This window comes from Rhopilema esculentum, chromosome 6 (assembly GCF_057945365.1).
Source record: "Rhopilema esculentum isolate cy_ngs chromosome 6, ASM5794536v1, whole genome shotgun sequence".
Lineage (NCBI taxonomy): Eukaryota > Metazoa > Cnidaria > Scyphozoa > Rhizostomeae > Rhizostomatidae > Rhopilema > Rhopilema esculentum.
This window is the reverse complement of record NC_142820.1, coordinates 4,011,176-4,036,159: the sequence shown is the minus strand read 5'-3', so window position 1 is coordinate 4,036,159 and position 24,984 is coordinate 4,011,176. Positions and strand designations below refer to the sequence as shown.

Sequence of the window (24,984 nt, the reverse complement as noted above, 5' to 3'; positions counted from 1 at the left end):
CTTAAAAATATTCTCAACAGCAAAACACCAGCAAATAGCAATAAATCGCCTCTTTAGAATAATTTAGCATAAAGGATAAAAGTAGACCTTGTCAAACCTTGTCAAAATCAGGAACCGTGCTAAATATCAGATCAAGTAAACTTCTGTTTCAGAGAAAAAATTTCTAGAAGTAAGCAATAAAATATATTTTTATCCGATAGTAAGCAGTAGAGGTTCTAGAAGCAAGCAGCAAAAAATATTTTATATCCGAAAAGTAGGTACATCAAGTCAGAGTGCTGCTATGACTGACGCGGGTACCCGCGAACTTTTTTCTTTTCTCGCTTCTCCACAATAGAAACATAATACTAATTACCCGACATTGACCCGCAGACTGAAAAATAATCTCACATCTCTGAGATGTGAATGGTTTGAAATGATACAGTTCGGATGCTGAGGACGGTGAGAGTTGGTCGTTGTTTGAGTAAACATAGATTTTGGTTTTAATTTGCCGATATCTTATTTAATTTGTAATCCGTCAAATTTAAACAACTTCAGCGTGTGCTCTGTGACAGGCAAGAGCACTTATCACTGAGAAAGAGTTTGTTATTAGTGATGGTTTTGTTTCGGAAGTCCACGAAAGTGGTCGATTGTAATAAAGTGAAGAGCGTAACTCTATATCATCGTTCTAGTTGTAATGCCTGCTGCACAAAGATTTTTGTCTGGTAGCTTTATTCAGGAATCAATGAAGGAGGATATTCTCCGAGCACCGCGGCCTAAAATTTCAAAACATGCCAGGCAGAAAGGAAATGCAAAGTTGCAGAAACTACATCATCCCAAACTTTGTGTTTTATCAAAGCCAGAGAGCAATGTGTTAAATGGCAAGAACAGATATCGCTTCCCGGATCCAAGCAATGACAAATGTGTTTTGCTTGGAATATTCGACAAGGACGAAACGTTGATGAAACTCCATTACATTGATACAGCGGGCATCAATGTTGACGAAAGTTTGGAGAAAGAAATTCTACATAATCCATATGAAATGCATTATTTCCTCAAACTGGAGCAAATACAAATAGAATCTCCAAATGGGACCACTGACATAGAGACTAGTCTCCACAATAAAAGTATAATTTGTGCCAAACTGAGTGATCACACGGTCAGCGACACAAGTGTGCCTAAAGAAGTCGCAGGGTTTTGGGTCCGAATGTTTGGGCCAAGAAGTGTCTTCACAATGAACTTTACATTGTGGTCGGCTGAAGTTAACCGGAGATATAGGTCGAATCTCCTTTTCAAAAGTAAAGGTGTGAAGAGTGATTTTTGTAATTTAGAGAAACTGGATGAAATCCATGTTCAATTTGAAAACAAACCAAGAGAAGAATCTAAACAAAAGAATAAAAGGAAAACAACGTTATCAAATAAGCAGAATGTTTTTGAAATCAAAGAAGTTGTAAAATTAGTAAAAAAGGTCAGGTACTGCCGGGACAATGGAAAATTGGAAGAATTTGATGCGCAGTGCTCAGAATTCCAAAGGCAAGCCAAGATGACTTCTAACATTGATGAAGAGTTGGCTCTGCAGCTTGAACAAAGTGTTTGTCTTTCATATCAAGGAAATCCAGCAGAGGGCAAGAGACTGCTACAAAAAGCTGTCCAACTGTCCACCAAATCTGTTAATAGTTTAGCAATTAAGAATAGGGCTTACCTATTTTTGGCATTAATTCACATACATGATGGTAGTTTTGGCACAGCACAAGAATGCCTTGGAATGGTACAAAAAGAAATTGATCAAATGCTATCTACAGAAGATTTAGCATTCAGTTTGACACTTCACGGCATTGTTATGATGAATTTTGGGTTAAAGCTAAGTGAAATGTCACAGTTTTTGTGGCAGGAGGCATCTGAAAACTTTCAAAGTGCTCTTGATATATGTATTAATCATAAAACTGATATGATAACAGATGACTATATTTGTGCTGTTCATCTCTTGATGGCAAAATTGTATCTTGCAATGTTAAAGTCTGCTTGCTCACCAGGTTGTAAAATGCCTGACCTTGAAAACAAGATTTCTGAACATTTACATTATTTTGATGATATTGAGCCTGTCAAATTATCAAGGAGAACAACTATTTGTGGGCTTCTTCTCCAAGGTGAATATAATATGTTTCTCAAGAAGTTTGACGAAGCTACTGCAATCTTTGAAAATGTGAAAGAGCTAATTGCCATTGACAACCGGCTTTATCATCTGGAGACAAAGATTCTTGACAAGGCACAGAAATGTGATTTTCTAAGAAGCAAAGACATTGATGATGTACGAATGGCTATGCTTGCAAAAACTCGTGATTTGCTTACAAAATCTGACAGTGATACAGGCTACAGTGGAGATGAAAGCTCTTCAAATGAGAAAGTGGATCTTGAGGCTGCCAGATACAAGCAAACAACTTATGTCTAGGTAATACTTTTGTTGTTCCTGTTAGTTTTGTACTCAGAGATGGAGCCTCAAACTAAAAAAATGTTTCCAAGAGTTTTAATGGCAAACATTTTTTATGGTAAACTAAGGTATTTCTTAATATCTGTTTTTTTGTTATTTTGTTTTGCAATACTTAGAATCTGTCTAGGCTGACAAAAGATTTATGATGCTTCAGCATGGAAATTAGCTCTTGGAATCATTGGGGTGTTAGATCAGTTATATGTAGTTTAAATAAGACTGAAATAGGTTAACTGTTCTTTGTTAATGAGAAAGGAAAAGATAAGAAAGTTTTTCAAAGTAGATTTGATTACAGATTGCATTATATACATGTAATAAGCCACATAAAAGTGGTTTTATATGTATATTGTTTTATCGGTAGATTTAGAGGTCCTGAAGCTTTGTACAGTGATGACTTTGGACTACTTTTGGTAGTTATTCAAAATGACAATATTCTTTTATAGTGTCTCATTCTGGCAGGCCCCTTACAGAGACACCCTACAGTTTTTTTTCTAAAAATTGGTTAAGGTTTTTAATAAGTGTGTTTATTTTTGGTTTTTGTGTTGCCTTTATGTTCAAATTTTTCTTGTGACCTAGACCAATTCAATAATTCAAGGTGAAATTTGAATGCCCTTGCTTGACATTTGAGTGGGAATGTCTTCCTTAGTCCTTTTGTAATAAAATAGATGTTAACAAAGATAATGTATTTAGTATCAAAGTGTTATATTTTGTAAATACATCTGTGAGAAATTATTTTTTATCCCTCCCATGATTACCCAATGGAAAAGATATTGAAAGTCTACAGGACTTTGGTTCTTTATTAGCTGACTGCCGATATGTAAAGCAGTTAAATATGGACCAATTTATGAATTCTTGTTCACAAAAGCTGCAATCATGTTCATTTGCATTTAGCTTACCGTTTATTTTAAAGCAGTAATGGTATCCACTTCTGTGTTCAATTCTCTTGAACTATAACAATAATCCACCAGCCGATAACTATTATGTTTTATTAAAATGATTATTTGACAATTGGTTAGTAATTAAAGCTCAGATTTTGTTTCTGGGATAATATTTTGCTAAAACTCCATAGGCCATAACCTTGGTTAAGAATCATTTCTAGCATGTTATCATCTTTATGTCAACTGTCTCCCTAAAGACTCTTGACTAAAGATTCATGCCATTACCTGTTTTTATATTTGCATTGGGATGATTATGTTGTCATTTAAAAATCTGCTTTTAGGAGTGTATTTGATATGTATCTTATATTAGATGTATTTGATTCATTGAAAGTGTTTTTAAACATGCTTCGTTGTCATTGCCTTGTAAACGGGTAGTTTTGCTAAAAATGTCTTAATTCCTTAACTAAGAGTTGTATTTACTTCTGTCATCATTTGACCCCTGGGGTACTCTGGTGTATTTAGGACAGGGACATAGTTTGGAGTATAAGTTTCAACACAAAGAACATTTTTGGGATGGAAGTAAACCTAACAAAGTATTTTTCTTTTAATTGCAAAGCTAAATTATATGATGAAATAAATAGATCTACGTTCTAGAAAAGTGTTTTCCATGATAGCTTTCATGTGTGTAGACACCAGTATCGGTTTAATGGCAGCTGCACCATGTGAGAATTTTTTATAAGATTTTTCTGTTACACCTAATTCAAAGTTGCCTTTGGTGGATAAACTCGATTGTGGTTACAATCAAATTTATTTTTTTATAATCTCTCTTTGAGACTCCAAAATATATTCCAGCATTTTATGAACCCAAGTAAGTACCAAAAGGTTTGCTCCAAAAAAGTACTTTTAACCTAAATTTTAAAATCCCCAAAAAGTACCCTGAGCATACCCCTCCGAAATGTACCAGAGTAGCCCCCAGGGCATTTGACAGACATGAACTTTTGTTGATATTGTACCAAAATACAGTATTTCCTTAGAATTTCTTATAGCTAACCATCAGCCCTTTTTTTAATCCTCTGCCTCTGGGGTTTTGAAACATAAATAATGTTTAGTTGATATCAGTTGACTGAAAACAATGGGGTTTGTTGCATGTGGTTGACATTTTCTGACGCTAGATGTGTAATGTGACTGGACTAAGACCGACCTGTAGTACGGTGGCAATGGGCCCCTGGAGCACGAGAATACCGGCTCTTTGCCATCCCCAAAACGTTTGTGTCCAATCTTGTCAATGGCGTTTTTGTTGTTTTATTTGATTGTCATGAAAATTTGAGTCAAGCTAACATTATTGGCAAAAGGAAATTTTTTCATTGGGGTACCTTATTACTCATGTAGGCCTCAAAATAAATTTCACATTGCTTACACTTACAAATAATTTCACTTTAAACTTCGCCTGATTTCCTGGACATGGTGAATTTGCCACCCCTCCTCCACAGGCCTGGCTACGGGCTTAGACTAAGAAACATTTTGATTTCCCAAAATCTCAAGTTATCTGACCTTGGCTGGTACAGCCCAGAATTTAATAAAAACAAAAACATTTTAATCCTCCATAATTATATCAGAAACGACTTTCCTGCTTATCGAAGTCCAGGAGCGCAGTGGGAGTTAGATGGTTTATTGGCGAAAGCAGTGCGCTTGCCAGAATTTCGTATTCAAGAGAGACTGTGTAGCCACCTTGCCCCATCCTAGCCATTGTGCCCCTGTCAGAGTTGCTTGATTTTGTCTGCTTTGAGGTCAGTCGAAATATTGTGCGCATAGCTATGTGAGCATATACTGTGGCACTGTCTCTCTGATAATCAGTATAATCCATCGACTGAGGTTTTTTGCAGAAAACGACATGTACGTCATCCCGGGTTTGCAACCCGCAAAATACAAATCATTTAAGCTGCTCTGAGATACTTTCGGTTGCGTTGTGCTATCTCGATCAAGTGTGATTCACCAGAATGAATCCAGCAGAAACCAACCAGTCACGAATTATAACTAAGACCACTGGCACTTGCGTTTTACACAAAACAGCTATCCACTGAGGAATTCAAATATGAGCCGCGCGCTTCGCTGAAGTTACAATTCATTTCATTTGAACTCTTTTAGGAGGTTACTCTTAATCACAAGCTGTTTTTCAAGGGGCCCTCCATTAAAAGATTACAATTTATTAAAGAACAATTATTAATTGCAAATGAGTACCTACATTACTAGAAAACTACATTACTAAATTAAAAAACCTAATTTCAATCGAAGTCTAAAATTTACAGATTCGATTCCCATCCCTCGATGTTTAAATGAAGGATGAAGAATTAATTCATCGTGTTTTGTTTGTTTCTGCATCGCAATATGGTTTGTCTTGATCCTGTGAAACTGGCTTTAGGACAACTGAAACAATTTCGAAATAAGAAGAATCGTGATTATCTTCCAAGGGAGTAAGATTTGACTATTTCGATTATCACTGGGTGGGGTTCAAAAAATGTCATACTGTTTAGCGCCCTTTTGTCGATACTCAGTCTCTCCAAAGTATCCTAAAAAGTGCAGTTGGATAAAACTTTGAATAGTAACCGTTGTTTTGTAAATTAACAAACAGTGATTTTTGCAACCATCACTCCGAGAATAGATAATCCACTCTTGTAGTGTATTATGTAAGCTAAATTTACTGTTCCACAATTAAGAGGGGGAGGTCATTGTATCAAATAAACTTTAAATACCGTTCTACTATTGAGGGGGTTGGGGGCATTGACCCTTGCGGTCACAGAGAGCAAGACGAACGGTTTGTGTATGGTGCTGTTGTCTTAGCTATTTTACGCCTCTGTGGACGTTTGATCCCCTCTCTCGCTCCTTGATTTAAAACATAGATAACCAGTTCAACAGATCCTAATTCCTTGTTTATGCTGCTGAACAGGGTATCATTTTCAACTATTTACTCCAGTTGGTTCGATCCTTTCCAAAAAATCGCTCCTGCTTGTACATATAACAAGTCAAATTCTCTGCAATCCTTCGGAGCTTTAAATAGACTCAAATCGACTTCCGAAGTCGTCATTTGGATTGCATAGAACCTTCTCCCTGACATCCTAGGAAAGTTGCTTTCAGAAAGTGTATGAATCGCAGCTTCCCCAAGGACATATTTCCCGTTAATTTTGTGGTCAGAAACACTCATTGGCATGTAAAATAACTCATTTGGGATAACTTGAATGCATCCTCAACTGGAAAACATTTTACTGTGCGGAGCCATGTTTTACATTTCTTCCAAAACCAGTAGGATTCCAATACCTACACGCGATATAGAAAAGTGTAAGCCAAATGCTTTCAAGAGATGAAAGACATCCACTCGAAAGTAGGTCATAGCATTTGTTATTCAATTTTCTTTTAGGGAGATCAAGGAATACAGCGTTTGGTTCTTTGGAAGGTCGCAGTACAGGCTCAGGCCTATTATTTGTACTCTAAATATGAGATTGGAATGTTTCCTTGATGGTTTACCACGGATTTAGAGATAAGCCTCCCTGGACGATCCCAGTGGCCTAAAGGTAAGATGTTGTCATGACTCCTATTTCAATGTATCTTATGACAAAGGTAGCAACTATTGTTCAGACATGAATATCCAAGAGCATTTATCGTCTGTAGTATGTCCTTATAAAGGGTTTCGAATGATATTCGAATTCCCAGTTTTTTTACTGTCAAATTTTTCAAATAGCTACCAGATAAAGAATAAGCAGACTTACTCCTGCAAGATGCATTGTCAGCATTTATCTTCAAAGGGGCTGGGTCACCTAACCGTAAACAAACATTTTGTGCGGGACAGTCTGCGTGTAAGAGTGATTTTGTTATCAATCGTCCAAGCGAAGTGTTTGACAAAATGACAGGCCATGAAATATTAGCCTGCGTGCAGGCTCTTGATGCTAGCAGCAATGCTGCCAAATCTGAATCATTCTTAAACCATAGCTTTTAGCAATGTGTGCTGTTTGTGAACCTGGGATTCCACAGATAATGTCTCTGTGCTGTCCCTTCCGCCAAACAGCCCGTTAGGACGTTCACTTCTTGTGTTCTCGCTGCAGTAAGAACGGTATCTTTTTCGTAGACTGATCAATGAAATGATGTTGCGCGCTTTAACAAACTCTAAGGGGGCCAGAAAATAGTTCGTTATATCGGGAGTTCGCTAAACCGGGTGAAAACATTTTTTAGGTCTTCGCAGTTCACACCTAAAAACCTGCGGTGGGCATGTTTAGGCTATCTCCAACTTTTGTGCACATTTTACTCCAAAAAACCAAGCTGAATTCAAAAATTACTAATTGTTAGTCATCGAAAATGGAAAATGGAGATCTTTATGCTCCTATTACAATTTGGTACCCAGGCATTGGCAAAGCTGGGATCTCTTCACTTCTAGTTGGCGGCCGAATGGCATCTTCGATTACTTCACATTCTTATTTGTTTTTTGCTTCTCTCTCTGGGTCTCTCAATAAAGTTTTATCGTAGCTCACTGCCAATGTCTCATATGTAACAAAGGTATTCGGTAGTGTCAATGTACTCATTCGCATTAATCTTTAACGCGATCAAACTCTCGTCTGAGCCTATCAGCCAGGGCTTGCAATGTATCATCAGCAGGTTTTGCCGATGACAATAATGATTTTCCCCGAAAGAAAGTGATCAAAGAGCATCCAAAATAAATAGTTAAAAATAACAACAACAAAAAATGATGAAACATTATTCGTTATATCGAGGGTAATTATGATGAAGGGACCCAAAACTTGGTTCGTAATATCGAGAGTTCGTTCTATCCGAGGTTCTTTATACCGGGAGATTTTGTAGAGAGTTAGGCAGAATCCTATAGACCAGACATTTAGTTCGTTATACCGGGAAGTTCGTTATGTCCGGGGTTCGTTGAATCGGGATTCCGCTGTACTTATAAAATCAATCTTTAAGATTTTGGCAATGACAAAATAATTTTTTAGAAACTACAGTCATTCAAAACTTCTTGATGCACTGCCATTCTCTGTCCTACCGAATGTCACTTCAGTTGCTGTAGTGGATTCACCCTATCCACAAGTTTCAACACAACAACATTGTCCCGCGGCCTTACATGTGACCCAGCCCCTCAAATTTTCAATTTACGGTATTACACATTAATGATGTTGACCTTCGGGTAGGGGATTAGGAACAGTAGTCGATTTAACAGCTTTCAAGTTGTGATTTTCGCTCTAGCCTTTTATTGACTTACATTCCGCGCCTAGATTCAATTATAGTACTTTCAAAACGTAAAGAATTAAAGAAGCTATTTCTAGAAGAATAAAAAATAGAAAAAATCTAAGGTATTTCTAATCCTATGGACTTACTTCTTATCAAAGTCCAACCCCTCTAAAAAGTCCTTATTTTTTTCAAAATATTGACTTTCATTCCCTATCTAATTCAATTTCATTCCCTATCTAAATCCAAAAAAATCGTCGAATTTTCTAAGCCTATAGCCTTACTTTTTATCACACCCCAACCCCTCTAAAAAGTCCTTCTTTCCTCGAAAAATTGACTTTCATTCTGCATCTAAAATTCACTTATAGTGCTTTCAGGTCATATAGAAAGAAAAGAACCTGTTTCTAGAAGAAAAAAATTTCCAAAAAATCGTCGATTTATCTAAGCCTATAGCCTTACTTTTTTAACAAACCCCGACCCCTCCAAAAAGTATTTATTTCTTCGAAAAATTGACTTTTCATTTCACATCTGAATTCACTTATAGTACCTTGAGATCATAAAGAAGCAAAAGAACCTGTTTCTAGAAGAAAAAAATTTCCAAAAAAAACGTCGATTTATCTAAGCCTATAGCCTTGCTCTTTTATCAAACCCCGACCCCTCGAAAAAGTATTTATTTCTTCGAAAAATTGACTTTTCATTTCACATCTGAATTCACTTATAGTACCTTGAGATCATAAAGAAGCAAAAGAACCTGTTTCTAGAAGAAAAAAATTTCCAAAAAAATCGTCGATTTTCCTAAGCTTATAGCCTTACTTTTTTATCAAAACCCGACCCCTCAAAAAAGTCCATATTTTTTCGAAAAATTGACTCTCCTATCGAATCTAAATTCATTTATGGTACTTTTAGATCATATAGAAGCAAAAGAACCTGTTTCTAGAACAAAAAAATTTCCAAAAAAATCGTCGATTTTCCTAAGCTTATAGCCTTACTTTTTTGTCAAAACCCGACCCCTCAAAAAAGTCCATATTTTTTCGAAAAATTGACTCTCCTATCGAATCTAAATTCATTTATGGTACTTTTAGATCATATAGAAGCAAAAGAACCTGTTTCTAGAAGAAAAAAATTTCCAAAAAAACGTCGATTTATCTAAACCTATAGCCTTACTCTTTTATCAAACCCCGACCCCTCAAAAAAGTCCATATTTTTTCGAAAAATTGACATTCATATCGAATCTAAATTCATTTATGGTTCTTTTAGATCATATAGAAGCAAAAGAACCTGTTTCTAGAGGAAAAAAATTTCCAAAAAGATCGTCGATTTTCCTAAGCTTATAGCCTTACTTTATTATCAAAACCCGACCCCTCAAAAAATCCATATTTTTTCGAAAAATTGACGTTCATATCGAATCTAAATTAATTTATAGTACTTTTAGATCATATAGAAGCAAAAGAACCTGTTTCTAGAAGAAAAAAATTTCCAAAAAAATCGTCGATTTTCCTAAGCCTATAGCCGTTTTTTTTATCAAAACCCGACCCCTCAAAAAAGTCCATATTTTTTCGAAAAATTGACTTTCATATCGAGTCTAAATTCATTGATAGTATTTTTAGATCATATAGAAGCACAAGAACCTGTTTCTAGAACAAAAAAATTTCCAAAAAAATCGCCGATTTTCCTAAGCTTATAGCCTTACTTTTTTATCAAAACCCGACCCCTCAAAAAGGTCCATATTTTTTCGAAAAATTGACTTTCATATCGAATCTAAATTCATTTATAGTATTTTTAGATCATATAGAAGCACAAGAACCTGTTTCTAGAACAAAAAAATTTCCAAAAAAATCGTCGATTTTCCTAAGCTTATAGCCTTACTTTTTTATCAAAACCCGACCCCTCAAAAAAGTCTATATTTTTTCGAAAAATTGACTTTCATATGGAATCTAAATTCATTTATAGTATTTTTAGATCATATAGAAGCACAAGAACCTGTTTCCAGAACAAAAAAATTTCCAAAAAAATCGTCGATTTTCCTAAGCTTATAGCCTTACTTTTTTGTCAAAACCCGACCCCTCAAAAAAGTCCATATTTTTTCGAAAAATTGACTCTCCTATCGAATCTAAATTCATTTATGGTACTTTTAGATCATATAGAAGCAAAAGAACCTGTTTCTAGAAGAAAAAAATTTCCAAAAAAATCGTCGATTTTCCTAAGCTTATAGCCTTACTTTTTTGTCAAAACCCGACCCCTCAAAAAAGTCCATATTTTTTCGAAAAATTGACTCTCCTATCGAATCTAAATTCATTTATGGTAATTTTAGATCATATAGAAGCAAAAGAACCTGTTTCTAGAAGAAAAAAATTTCCAAAAAAATCGTCGATTATCCTAAGCCTATAGCCGTTTTTTTTATCAAAACCCGACCCCTCAAAAAAGTCCATATTTTTTCGAAAAATTGACTTTCATATCGAGTCTAAATTCATTGATAGTATTTTTAGATCATATAGAAGCACAAGAACCTGTTTCTAGAACAAAAAAATTTCCAAAAAAATCGCCGATTTTCCTAAGCTTATAGCCTTACTTTTTTATCAAAACCCGACCCCTCAAAAAGGTCCATATTTTTTCGAAAAATTGACTTTCATATCGAATCTAAATTCATTTATAGTATTTTTAGATCATATAGAAGCACAAGAACCTGTTTCTAGAACAAAAAAATTTCCAAAAAAATCGTCGATTTTCCTAAGCTTATAGCCTTACTTTTTTATCAAAACCCGACCCCTCAAAAAAGTCTATATTTTTTCGAAAAATTGACTTTCATATGGAATCTAAATTCATTTATAGTATTTTTAGATCATATAGAAGCACAAGAACCTGTTTCCAGAACAAAAAAATTTCCAAAAAAATCGTCGATTTTCCTAAGCTTATAGCCTTACTTTTTTGTCAAAACCCGACCCCTCAAAAAAGTCCATATTTTTTCGAAAAATTGACTCTCCTATCGAATCTAAATTCATTTATGGTACTTTTAGATCATATAGAAGCAAAAGAACCTGTTTCTAGAAGAAAAAAATTTCCAAAAAAATCGTCGATTTTCCTAAGCTTATAGCCTTACTTTTTTATCAAAACCCGACCCCTCAAAAAGGTCCATATTTTTTCGAAAAATTGACATTCATATCGAATCTAAATTCATTTATAGTATTTTTAGATCATATAGAAGCACAAGAACCTGTTTCTAGAACAAAAAAATTTCCAAAAAAATCGTCGATTTTCCTAAGCCTATAGCCTTACTTTTTTGTCAAAACCCGACCCCTCAAAAAAGTCCATATTTTTTCGAAAAATTGACTCTCCTATCGAATCTAAATTCATTTATGGTACTTTTAGATCATATAGAAGCAAAAGAACCTGTTTCTAGAAGAAAAAAATTTCCAAAAAAACGTCGATTTATCTAAACCTATAGCCTTACTCTTTTATCAAACCCCGACCCCTCAAAAAAGTCCATATTTTTTCGAAAAATTGACATTCATATCGAATCTAAATTCATTTATGGTTCTTTTAGATCATATAGAAGCAAAAGAACCTGTTTCTAGAGGAAAAAAATTTCCAAAAAGATCGTCGATTTTCCTAAGCTTATAGCCTTACTTTATTATCAAAACCCGACCCCTCAAAAAATCCATATTTTTTCGAAAAATTGACGTTCATATCGAATCTAAATTAATTTATAGTACTTTTAGATCATATAGAAGCAAAAGAACCTGTTTCTAGAAGAAAAAAATTTCCAAAAAAATCGTCGATTTTCCTAAGCCTATAGCCGTTTTTTTTATCAAAACCCGACCCCTCAAAAAAGTCCATATTTTTTCGAAAAATTGACTTTCATATCGAATCTAAATTCATTGATAGTATTTTTAGATCATATAGAAGCACAAGAACCTGTTTCTAGAACAAAAAAATTTCCAAAAAAATCGCCGATTTTCCTAAGCTTATAGCCTTACTTTTTTATCAAAACCCGACCCCTCAAAAAGGTCCATATTTTTTCGAAAAATTGACTTTCATATCGAATCTAAATTCATTTATAGTATTTTTAGATCATATAGAAGCACAAGAACCTGTTTCTAGAACAAAAAAATTTCCAAAAAAATCGTCGATTTTCCTAAGCTTATAGCCTTACTTTTTTATCAAAACCCGACCCCTCAAAAAAGTCTATATTTTTTCGAAAAATTGACTTTCATATGGAATCTAAATTCATTTATAGTATTTTTAGATCATATAGAAGCACAAGAACCTGTTTCTAGAACAAAAAAATTTCCAAAAAAATCGTCGATTTTCCTAAGCTTATAGCCTTACTTTTTTGTCAAAACCCGACCCCTCAAAAAAGTCCATATTTTTTCGAAAAATTGACTCTCCTATCGAATCTAAATTCATTTATGGTACTTTTAGATCATATAGAAGCAAAAGAACCTGTTTCTAGAAGAAAAAAATTTCCAAAAAAAACGTCGATTTTCCTAAGCTTATAGCCTTACTTTTTTATCAAAACCCGACCCCTCAAAAAGGTCCATATTTTTTCGAAAAATTGACATTCATATCGAATCTAAATTCATTTATAGTATTTTTAGATCATATAGAAGCAAAAGAACCTGTTTCTAGAACAAAAAAATTTCCAAAAAAATCGTCGATTTTCCTAAGCCTATAGCCTTACTTTTTTATCAAAACTCGACACCTCAAAAAAGTCCATATTTTTTTCGAAAAATTGACATTCATATCGAATCTAAATTCATTTATTGCTCTTTTAGATCATATAGAAGCAAAAGAACTTGTTTCTAGAAGAAAAAAATTTCCAAAAAAATCGTCGATTTTCCTAAGCTGATAGCCTTACTTTTTTATCAAAACCCGACCCCTCAAAAAAGTCTATATTTTTTCGAAAAATTGACTTTCATATCGAATCTAAATTCATTTATAGTATTTTTAGATCATATAGAAGCACAAGAACCTGTTTCTAGAACAAAAAAATTTCCAAAAAAATCGTCGATTTTCCTAAGCTTATAGCCTTACTTTTTTATCAAAACCCGACCCCTCAAAAAAGTCTATATTTTTTCGAAAAATTGACTTTCATATGGAATCTAAATTCATTTATAGTATTTTTAGATCATATAGAAGCACAAGAACCTGTTTCTAGAACAAAAAAATTTCCAAAAAAATCGTCGATTTTCCTAAGCTGATAGCCTTACTTTTTTATCAAAACCCGACCCCTCAAAAAAGTCCATATTTTTTCAAAAAATTGACTTTCATATCGAATCTAAATTAATTTATAGTACTTTTAGATCATATAGAAGCAAAAGAACCTGTTTCTAGAAGAAAAAAATTTCCAAAAAAATCGTCGATTTTCCTAAGCCTATAGCCGTTTTTTTTATCAAAACCCGACCCCTCAAAAAAGTCCATATTTTTTCGAAAAATTGACTTTCATATCGAATCTAAATTCATTTATAGTATTTTTAGATCATATAGAAGCACAAGAACCTGTTTCTAGAACAAAAAAATTTCCAAAAAAATCGTCGATTTTCCTATGCTTATAGCCTTACTTTTTTATCAAAACCCGACCCCTCAAAAAGGTCCATATTTTTTCGAAAAATTGACTTTCATATCGAATCTAAATTCATTTATAGTATTTTTAGATCATATAGAAGCAAAAGAACCTGTTTCTAGAACAAAAAAATTTCCAAAAAAATCGTCGATTTTCCTAAGCCTATAGCCTTACTTTTTTATCAAAACCCCACACCTCAAAAAAGTCCATATTTTTTTCGAAAAATTGACATTCATATCGAATCTAAATTTATTTATTGCTCTTTTAGATCATATAGAAGCAAAAGAACTTGTTTCTAGAAGAAAAAAATTTCCAAAAAAATCGTCGATTTTCCTAAGCTGATAGCCTTACTTTTTTATCAAAACCCGACCCCTCAAAAAAGTCTATATTTTTTCGAAAAATTGACTTCATATCGAATCTAAATTCATTTATAGTATTTTTAGATCATATAGAAGCACAAGAACCTGTTTCTAGAACAAAAAAATTTCCAAAAAAATCGTCGATTTTCCTAAGCTTATAGCCTTACTTTTTTATCAAAACCCGACCCCTCAAAAAAGTCCATATTTTTTCGAAAAATTGACTTTCATATCGAATCTAAATTAATTTATGGTACTTTTAGATCATATAGAAGCAAAAGAACCTGTTTCTAGAAGAAAAGAATTTCCAAAAAAATCGTCGATTTTCCTAAGCTTATAGCCTTACTTTTTTGTCAAAACCCGACCCCTCAAAAAAGTCCATATTTTTTCGAAAAATTGACTCTCCTATCGAATCTAAATTCATTTATAGTATTTTTAGATCATATAGAAGCACAAGAACCTGTTTCTAGAACAAAAAAATTTCCAAAAAAATCGTCGATTTTCCTAAGCTTATAGCCTTACTTTTTTATCAAAACCCGACCCCTCAAAAAGGTCCATATTTTTTCGAAAAATTGACTTTCATATCGAATCTAAATTCATTTATAGTATTTTTAGATCATATAGAAGCAAAAGAACCTGTTTCTAGAACAAAAAAATTTCCAAAAAAATCGTCGATTTTCCTAAGCCTATAGCCTTACTTTTTTATCAAAACCCGACCCCTCAAAAAAGTCCATATTTTTTCGAAAAATTGACATTCATATCGAATCTAAATTAATTTATGGTACTTTTAGATCATATAGAAGCAAAAGAACCTGTTTCTAGAAGAAAAAAATTTCCAAAAAAATCGTCGATTTTCCTAAGCCTATAGCCGTTTTTTTTATCAAAACCCGACCCCTCAAAAAAGTCCATATTTTTTCGAAAAATTGACTTTCATATCGAATCTAAATTCATTTATAGTATTTTTCGATCATATAGAAGCACAAGAACCTGTTTCTAGAACAAAAAAATTTCCAAAAAAATCGTCGATTTTCCTAAGCTTATAGCCTTACTTTTTTGTCAAAACCCGACCCCTCAAAAAGGTCCATATTTTTTCGAAAAATTGACTTTCATATCGAATCTAAATTCATTTATAGTATTTTTAGATCATATAGAAGCACAAGAACCTGTTTCTAGAACAAAAAAATTTCCAAAAAAATCGTCGATTTTCCTAAGCTTATAGCCTTACTTTTTTATCAAAACCCGACCCCTCAAAAAAGTCCATATTTTTTCGAAAAATTGACTTTCATATCGAATCTAAATTAATTTATGGTACTTTTAGATCATATAGAAGCAAAAGAACCTGTTTCTAGAAGAAAAGAATTTCCAAAAAAATCGTCGATTTTCCTAAGCTGATAGCCTTACTTTTTTATCAAAACCCGACCCCTCAAAAAAGTCTATATTTTTTCGAAAAATTGACTTTTATATCGAATCTAAATTCATTTATAGTATTTTTAGATCATATAGAAGCACAAGAACCTGTTTCTAGAACAAAAAAATTTCCAAAAAAATCGTCGATTTTCCTAAGCTTATAGCCTTACTTTTTTATCAAAACCCGACCCCTCAAAAAGGTCCATATTTTTTCGAAAAATTGACTTTCATATCGAATCTAAATTCATTTATAGTATTTTTAGATCATATAGAAGCAAAAGAACCTGTTTCTAGAACAAAAAAATTTCCAAAAAAATCGTCGATTTTCCTAAGCCTATAGCCTTACTTTTTTATCAAAACCCGACCCCTCAAAAAAGTCCATATTTTTTCGAAAAATTGACATTCATATCGAATCTAAATTAATTTATGGTACTTTTAGATCATATAGAAGCAAAAGAACCTGTTTCTAGAAGAAAAAAATTTCCAAAAAAATCGTCGATTTTCCTAAGCCTATAGCCGTTTTTTTTATCAAAACCCGACCCCTCAAAAAAGTCCATATTTTTTCGAAAAATTGACTTTCATATCGAATCTAAATTCATTTATAGTATTTTTCGATCATATAGAAGCACAAGAACCTGTTTCTAGAACAAAAAAATTTCCAAAAAAATCGTCGATTTTCCTAAGCTTATAGCCTTACTTTTTTGTCAAAACCCGACCCCTCAAAAAGGTCCATATTTTTTCGAAAAATTGACTTTCATATCGAATCTAAATTCATTTATAGTATTTTTAGATCATATAGAAGCACAAGAACCTGTTTCTAGAACAAAAAAATTTCCAAAAAAATCGTCGATTTTCCTAAGCTTATAGCCTTACTTTTTTATCAAAACCCGACCCCTCAAAAAAGTCCATATTTTTTCGAAAAATTGACTTTCATATCGAATCTAAATTAATTTATGGTACTTTTAGATCATATAGAAGCAAAAGAACCTGTTTCTAGAAGAAAAGAATTTCCAAAAAAATCGTCGATTTTCCTAAGCTGATAGCCTTACTTTTTTATCAAAACCCGACCCCTCAAAAAAGTCTATATTTTTTCGAAAAATTGACTTTTATATCGAATCTAAATTCATTTATAGTATTTTTAGATCATATAGAAGCACAAGAACCTGTTTCTAGAACAAAAAAATTTCCAAAAAAATCGTCGATTTTCCTAAGCTTATAGCCTTACTTTTTTATCAAAACCCGACCCCTCAAAAAGGTCCATATTTTTTCGAAAAATTGACTTTCATATCGAATCTAAATTCATTTATAGTATTTTTAGATCATATAGAAGCAAAAGAACCTGTTTCTAGAGCAAAAAAATTTCCAAAAAAATCGTCGATTTTCCTAAGCCTATAGCCTTACTTTTTTATCAAAACCCGACCCCTCAAAAAAGTCCATATTTTTTCGAAAAATTGACATTCATATCGAATCTAAATTAATTTATGGTACTTTTAGATCATATAGAAGCAAAAGAACCTGTTTCTAGAAGAAAAAAATTTCCAAAAAAATCGTCGATTTTCCTAAGCCTATAGCCGTTTTTTTTATCAAAACCCGACCCCTCAAAAAAGTCCATATTTTTTCGAAAAATTGACTTTCATATCGAATCTAAATTCATTTATAGTATTTTTCGATCATATAGAAGCACAAGAACCTGTTTCTAGAACAAAAAAATTTCCAAAAAAATCGTCGATTTTCCTAAGCTTATAGCCTTACTTTTTTGTCAAAACCCGACCCCTCAAAAAGGTCCATATTTTTTCGAAAAATTGACTTTCATATCGAATCTAAATTCATTTATAGTATTTTTAGATCATATAGAAGCACAAGAACCTGTTTCTAGAACAAAAAAATTTCCAAAAAAATCGTCGATTTTCCTAAGCTTATAGCCTTACTTTTTTATCAAAACCCGACCCCTCAAAAAAGTCCATATTTTTTCGAAAAATTGACTTTCATATCGAATCTAAATTAATTTATGGTACTTTTAGATCATATAGAAGCAAAAGAACCTGTTTCTAGAAGAAAAGAATTTCCAAAAAAATCGTCGATTTTCCTAAGCTTATAGCCTTACTTTTTTGTCAAAACCCGACCCCTCAAAAAAGTCCATATTTTTTCGAAAAATTGACTCTCCTATCGAATCTAAATTCATTTATGGTACTTTTAGATCATATAGAAGCAAAAGAACCTGTTTCTAGAAGAAAAAAATTTCCAAAAAAATCGTCGATTTTCCTAAGCTTATAGCCTTACTTTTTTATCAAAACCCGACCCCTCAAAAAGGTCCATATTTTTTCGAAAAATTGACATTCATATCGAATCTAAATTCATTTATAGTATTTTTAGATCATATAGAAGCAAAAGAACCTGTTTCTAGAACAAAAAAATTTCCAAAAAAATCGTCGATTTTCCTAAGCCTATAGCCTTACTTTTTTATCAAAACCCGACACCTCAAAAAAGTCCATATTTTTTTCGAAAAATTGACATTCATATCGAATCTAAATTCATTTATTGCTCTTTTAGATCATATAGAAGCAAAAGAACTTGTTTCTAGAAGAAAAAAATTTCCAAAAAAATCGTCGATTTTCCTAAGCTGATAGCCTTACTTTTTTATCAAAACCCGACCCCTCAAAAAAGTCTATATTTTTTCGAAAAATTGACTTTTATATCGAATCTAAATTCATTTATAGTATTTTTAGATCATATAGAAGCACAAGAACCTGTTTCTAGAACAAAAAAATTTCCAAAAAAATCGTCGATTTTCCTAAGCTTATAGCCTTACTTTTTTATCAAAACCCGACCCCTCAAAAAAGTCCATATTTTTTCGAAAAATTGACTCTCCTATCGAATCTAAATTCATTTATGGTACTTTTAGATCATATAGAAGCAAAAGAACCTGTTTCTAGAAGAAAAAAAATTCCCAAAAAAATCGTCGATTTTCCTAAGCTTATAGCCTTACTTTTTTGTCAAAACCCGGCCCCTCAAAAAAGTCCATATTTTTTCGAAAAATTGACTCTCCTATCGAATCTAAATTCATTTATGGTACTTTTAGATCATATAGAAGCAAAAGAACCTGTTTCTAGAAGAAAAAAATTTCCAAAAAAATCGTCGATTTTCCTAAGCTTATAGCCTTACTTTTTTATCAAAACCTGACCCCTCAAAAAGGTCCATATTTTTTCGAAAAATTGACATTCATATCGAATCTAAATTCATTTATAGTATTTTTAGATCATATAGAAGCACAAGAACCTGTTTCTAGAACAAAAAAATTTCCAAAAAAATCGTCGATTTTCCTAAGCTTATAGCCTTACTTTTTTGTCAAAACCCGACCCCTCAAAAAAGTCCATATTTTTTCGAAAAATTGACTCTCCTATCGAATCTAAATTCATTTATGGTACTTTTAGATCATATAGAAGCAAAAGAACCTGTTTCTAGAAGAAAAAAATTTCCAAAAAAATCGTCGATTTTCCTAAGCCTATAGCCGTTTTTTTTATCAAAACCCGACCCCTCAAAAAAGTCCATATTTTTTCAAAAAATTGACTTTCATATCGAATCTAAATTCATTTATAGTATTTTTAGATCATATAGAAGCACAAGAACCTGTTTCTAGAAGAAAAAATTTCCAAAAAAATCGTCGATTTTCCTAAGCCTATAGCCGTTTTTTTTATCAAAACCCGACCCCTCAAAAAAGTCCATATTTTTTCGAAAAATTGACTTTCATATCGAATCTAAATTCATTTATAGTATTTTTAGATCATATAGAAGCACAAGAACCTGTTTCTAGAACAAAAAAATTTCCAAAAAAATCGTCGATTTTCCTAAGCTTATAGCCTTACTTTTTTATCAAAACCCGACCCCTCAAAAAGGTCCATATTTTTTCGAAAAATTGACTTTCATATCGAATCTAAATTCATTTATAGTATTTTTAGATCATATAGAAGCAAAAGAACCTGTTTCTAGAACAAAAAAATTTCCAAAAAAATCGTCGATTTTCCTAAGCCTATAGCCTTACTTTTTTATCAAAACCCGACCCCTCAAAAAAGTCCATATTTTTTCGAAAAATTGACATTCATATCGAATCTAAATTAATTTATGGTACTTTTAGATCATATAGAAGCAAAAGAACCTGTTTCTAGAAGAAAAAAATTTCCAAAAAAATCGTCGATTTTCCTAAGCCTATAGCCGTTTTTTTTATCAAAACCCGACCCCTCAAAAAAGTCCATATTTTTTCGAAAAATTGACTTTCATATCGAATCTAAATTCATTTATAGTATTTTTCGATCATATAGAAGCACAAGAACCTGTTTCTAGAACAAAAAACTTTCCAAAAAAATCGTCGATTTTCCTAAGCTTATAGCCTTACTTTTTTGTCAAAACCCGACCCCTCAAAAAGGTCCATATTTTTTCGAAAAATTGACTTTCATATCGAATCTAAATTCATTTATAGTATTTTTAGATCATATAGAAGCACAAGAACCTGTTTCTAGAACAAAAAAATTTCCAAAAAAATCGTCGATTTTCCTAAGCTTATAGCCTTACTTTTTTATCAAAACCCGACCCCTCAAAAAAGTCCATATTTTTTCGAAAAATTGACTTTCATATCGAATCTAAATTAATTTATGGTACTTTTAGATCATATAGAAGCAAAAGAACCTGTTTCTAGAAGAAAAAAATTTCCAAAAAAATCGTCGATTTTCCTAAGCTTATAGCCTTACTTTTTTGTCAAAACCCGACCCCTCAAAAAAGTCCATATTTTTTCGAAAAATTGACTCTCCTATCGAATCTAAATTCATTTATGGTACTTTTAGATCATATAGAAGCAAAAGAACCTGTTTCTAGAAGAAAAAAATTTCCAAAAAAATCGTCGATTTTCCTAAGCTTATAGCCTTACTTTTTTATCAAAACCCGACCCCTCAAAAAAGTCCATATTTTTTCAAAAAATTGACTTTCATATCGAATCTAAATTCATTTATAGTATTTTTAGATCATATAGAAGCAAAAGAACTTGTTTCTAGAAGAAAAAAATTCCAAAAAAATCGTCGATTTTCCTAAGCTGATAGCCTTACTTTTTTATCAAAACCCGACCCCTCAAAAAAGTCTATATTTTTTCGAAAAATTGACTTCATATCGAATCTAAATTCATTGATAGTATTTTTAGATCATATAGAAGCACAAGAACCTGTTTCTAGAACAAAAAAATTTCCAAAAAAATCGTCGATTTTCCTAAGCTTATAGCCTTACTTTTTTATCAAAACCCGACCCCTCAAAAAAGTCCATATTTTTTCGAAAAATTGACTTTCATATCGAATCTAAATTAATTTATGGTACTTTTAGATCATATAGAAGCAAAAGAACCTGTTTCTAGAAGAAAAAAATTTCCAAAAAAATCGTCGATTTTCCTAAGCTTATAGCCTTACTTTTTTGTCAAAACCCGACCCCTCAAAAAAGTCCATATTTTTTCGAAAAATTGACTCTCCTATCGAATCTAAATTCATTTATGGTACTTTTAGATCATATAGAAGCAAAAGAACCTGTTTCTAGAAGAAAAAAATTTCCAAAAAAATCGTCGATTTTCCTAAGCTTATAGCCTTACTTTTTTATCAAAACCCGACCCCTCAAAAAAGTCCATATTTTTTCAAAAAATTGACTTTCATATCGAATCTAAATTCATTTATAGTATTTTTAGATCATATAGAAGCAAAAGAACTTGTTTCTAGAAGAAAAAAATTTCCAAAAAAATCGTCGATTTTTCTAAGCTGATAGCCTTACTTTTTTATCAAAACCCGACCCCTCAAAAAAGTCTATATTTTTTCGAAAAATTGACTTCATATCGAATCTAAATTCATTGATAGTATTTTTAGATCATATAGAAGCACAAGAACCTGTTTCTAGAACAAAAAAATTTCCAAAAAAATCGTCGATTTTCCTAAGCTTATAGCCTTACTTTTTTATCAAAACCCGACCCCTCAAAAAAGTCCATATTTTTTCGAAAAATTGACTTTCATATCGAATCTAAATTAATTTATGGTACTTTTAGATCATATAGAAGCAAAAGAACCTGTTTCTAGAAGAAAAGAATTTCCAAAAAAATCGTCGATTTTCCTAAGCTTATAGCCTTACTTTTTTGTCAAAACCCGACCCCTCAAAAAAGTCCATATTTTTTCGAAAAATTGACTCTCCTATCGAATCTAAATTCATTTATGGTACTTTTAGATCATATAGAAGCAAAAGAACCTGTTTCTAGAAGAAAAAAATTTCCAAAAAAATCGTCGATTTTCCTAAGCTTATAGCCTTACTTTTTTATCAAAACCCGACCCCTCAAAAAGGTCCATATTTTTTCGAAAAATTGACATTCATATCGAATCTAAATTCATTTATAGTATTTTTAGATCATATAGAAGCAAAAGAACCTGTTTCTAGAACAAAAAAATTTCCAAAAAAATCGTCGATTTTCCTAAGCCTATAGCCTTACTTTTTTATCAAAACCCGACACCTCAAAAAAGTCCATATTTTTTTCGAAAAATTGACATTCATATCGAATCTAAATTCATTTATTGCTCTTTTAGATCATATAGAAGCAAAAGAACTTGTTTCTAGAAGAAAAAAATTTCCAAAAAAATCGTCGATTTTCCTAAGCTGATAGCCTTACTTTTTTATCAAAACCCGACCCCTCAAAAAAGTCTATATTTTTTCGAAAAATTGACTTTTATATCGAATCTAAATTCATTTATAGTATTTTTAGATCATATAGAAGCACAAGAACCTGTTTCTAGAACAAAAAAATTTCCAAAAAAATCGTCGATTTTCCTAAGCCTATAGCCTTAATTTTTTATAAAAACCTGACCCCTTGAAAAAGTCCATATTTTTTCGAAAAATTGACTTTCATATCGAACTTAAATTCATTTATAGTACTTTAAGATCATATAGAAGCAAAAGAACCTGTTTCTAGAAGAAAGAAATTTCCAAAAAAATTTTCGATTTTCCTAAGCTTATAGCCTTACTTTTTTATCAAAACCCGACCCCTCAAAAAAGTCCATATTTTTTCGAAAAATTGACTTTTATATCGAATCTAAATTCATTTATAGTATTTTTAGATCATATAGAAGCACAAGAACCTGTTTCTAGAAGAAAAAAATTTCCAAAAAAATCGTCGATTTTCCTAAGCTTATAGCCTTACTTTTTTATCAAAACCCGACCCCTCAAAAAATCCATATTTTTTCGAAAAATTGACGTTCATATCGAATCTAAATTAATTTATAGTACTTTTAGATCATATAGAAGCAAAAGAACCTGTTTCTAGAAGAACAAAATTTCCAAAAAAATCGTCGATTTTCCTAAGCTTATAGCCTTACTTTTTTATCAAAACACGACCCCTCAAAAAAGTCCATATTTTTTCGAAAAATTGACTTTTATATCGAATCTAAATTCATTTATAGTATTTTTAGATCATATAGAAGCAAAAGAACCTGTTTCTAGAACAAAAAAATTTCCAAAAAAATCGTCGATTTTCCTAAGCCTATAGCCTTACTTTTTTATCAAAACCCGACAGCTCAAAAAAGTCCATATTTTTTTTCGAAAAATTGACGTTCATATCGAATCTAAATTAATTTATTGCTCTTTTAGATCATATAGAAGCAAAAGAACTTGTTTCTAGAAGAAAAAAATTTCCAAAAAAATCGTCGATTTTCCTAAGCTTATAGCTTTACTTTTTTATAAAAACCCGACCCCTAAAAAAGTCCATATTTTTTCGAGAAATTGACTTTCACACCAGAAGTAAACTCACTTATATTACTTTCTGATCATAGAAAAGCAAAATAAGCTATTTCTAGAAGGAACACGTTTGGAAGAAAAATAACGATTTTTTTAAGCCTTACTTTCTTAATAATTGTGATTATTGTCTTTGGTGATAGCCTTATTTATTATCCAAAATTGGCCGATCTGAAAGAAACTTTAATTTTGAAAAATACGAACTTTGTAACTGAACGAAGTTAAAGTATCTTTTATTGATAACAAAGCATCACGTGAATCTCTTTCTAGAAATAAATTTTTGAAAATATTTTGCTTATTTATTCCAAGTTTTTGGCCTTACTTTTTATGCATAACCAATTTATTTGAACAATCACTAACTTTTGTAAATGTGACTTTTATTCCAGAGAGGAAAATATTCTTGTTTGTATTGCCAATAGAGTATCAAATGAATCTCTTTTAGGAAAATAATTTTTCAATAATTATAATCATTTTTATAAGCCTATAGCCCTACTTTGTTTTTGATAGCTTGAATTTTTATCAGAAATTGACCGATCTAAAAATTCGTTAAATTTTTAAAAATACGAATTTTATTCGAGAACTAAGTTAAATTCTTGTTAATAACAATAACACTTCAAATGAATCACTTTTTAGGGAAAAATGTTTAAAAACTTCAAGGGCATCATCTGTTGCCTCTTTGAAGAACCATGACGCCTTGGGCGTCATCGGATGCCTCATTAAGAAAAAAGCTTTAATTGCTGGAAGTGGCGCCGCCAAAATCGAGGCTAGTGTCAGGTGAATAAACCATGCAAAGAAACATGCGCTGACGATCATTCAGTACACTCTGGGGGAGAATGCCGGGTTGAGCCCCATCTTGGTCGTCACTGAGCTGAGAAACAAATACGTGAAAGGAGAGAAGAATTATAGTATCAGTGTCTGCAAGGGAGCTGAAGTCAACATCTTTGATGACATCGTCAGCAGCATGTGATAAGAGGCATGATTAACAGCTGTTGTAGAGCAAGGATCTTCTGATTCGTTGTCCTAGTCATTGCTGTAACCGCGTGAAGTTAAACACTACTTTTGTTATGAATAGTTTTCTGGTTTCAGTTGAGCAGATTTTTTTGAATAAGATGCGACAGATATCGCAGTTTTTATTGGCATATGTCGATCAACAACTGGGTAAATATATTTCCTAGCTTAGAGATTTCGGACTATGTTCTGACTTTTTGTACTACGAAGTGTGCCAGAAAAAGAGCTTAAGTATGTTTTAAAATGTTTGTTTTTTCAAAGCTATTCTCAACATTTGTACCGACAAAAAATTGTATGCAA

General features: G+C 32.1%; 1 protein-coding gene across 2 annotated transcripts; it reads left to right on the top strand.

Annotated features, from left to right (window-relative positions):
- Positions 1-357: 357 nt before the first annotated feature.
- Positions 358-24,780, top strand: LOC135686835 (uncharacterized). Of its 2 annotated transcripts, XR_010516114.2 has the most exons (3): positions 358-2,425; positions 6,752-6,905; positions 24,310-24,780. XR_010516114.2 is itself a non-coding variant. In XM_065203189.2 (2 exons), exon 1 carries the CDS (start codon positions 674-676, stop codon positions 2,423-2,425), a length of 1,752 nt encoding a protein of 583 aa, XP_065059261.1. In that variant the 5' UTR covers positions 358-673; the 3' UTR covers positions 6,752-8,749. The 2 variants fall into 2 exon arrangements, 1 of the variants encoding a protein (XP_065059261.1); XM_065203189.2 differs by lacking the exon at positions 24,310-24,780 and having other exon boundaries at positions 6,752-8,749.
- Positions 24,781-24,984: the final 204 nt, after the last annotated feature.

What these genes read in the sequence shown, in the direction of transcription:
- LOC135686835 (XM_065203189.2), top strand. Translation starts at nt 674, where the DNA reads ATGCCTGCTGCACAAAGATTTTTGTCTGGTAGCTTTATTCAGGAATCA.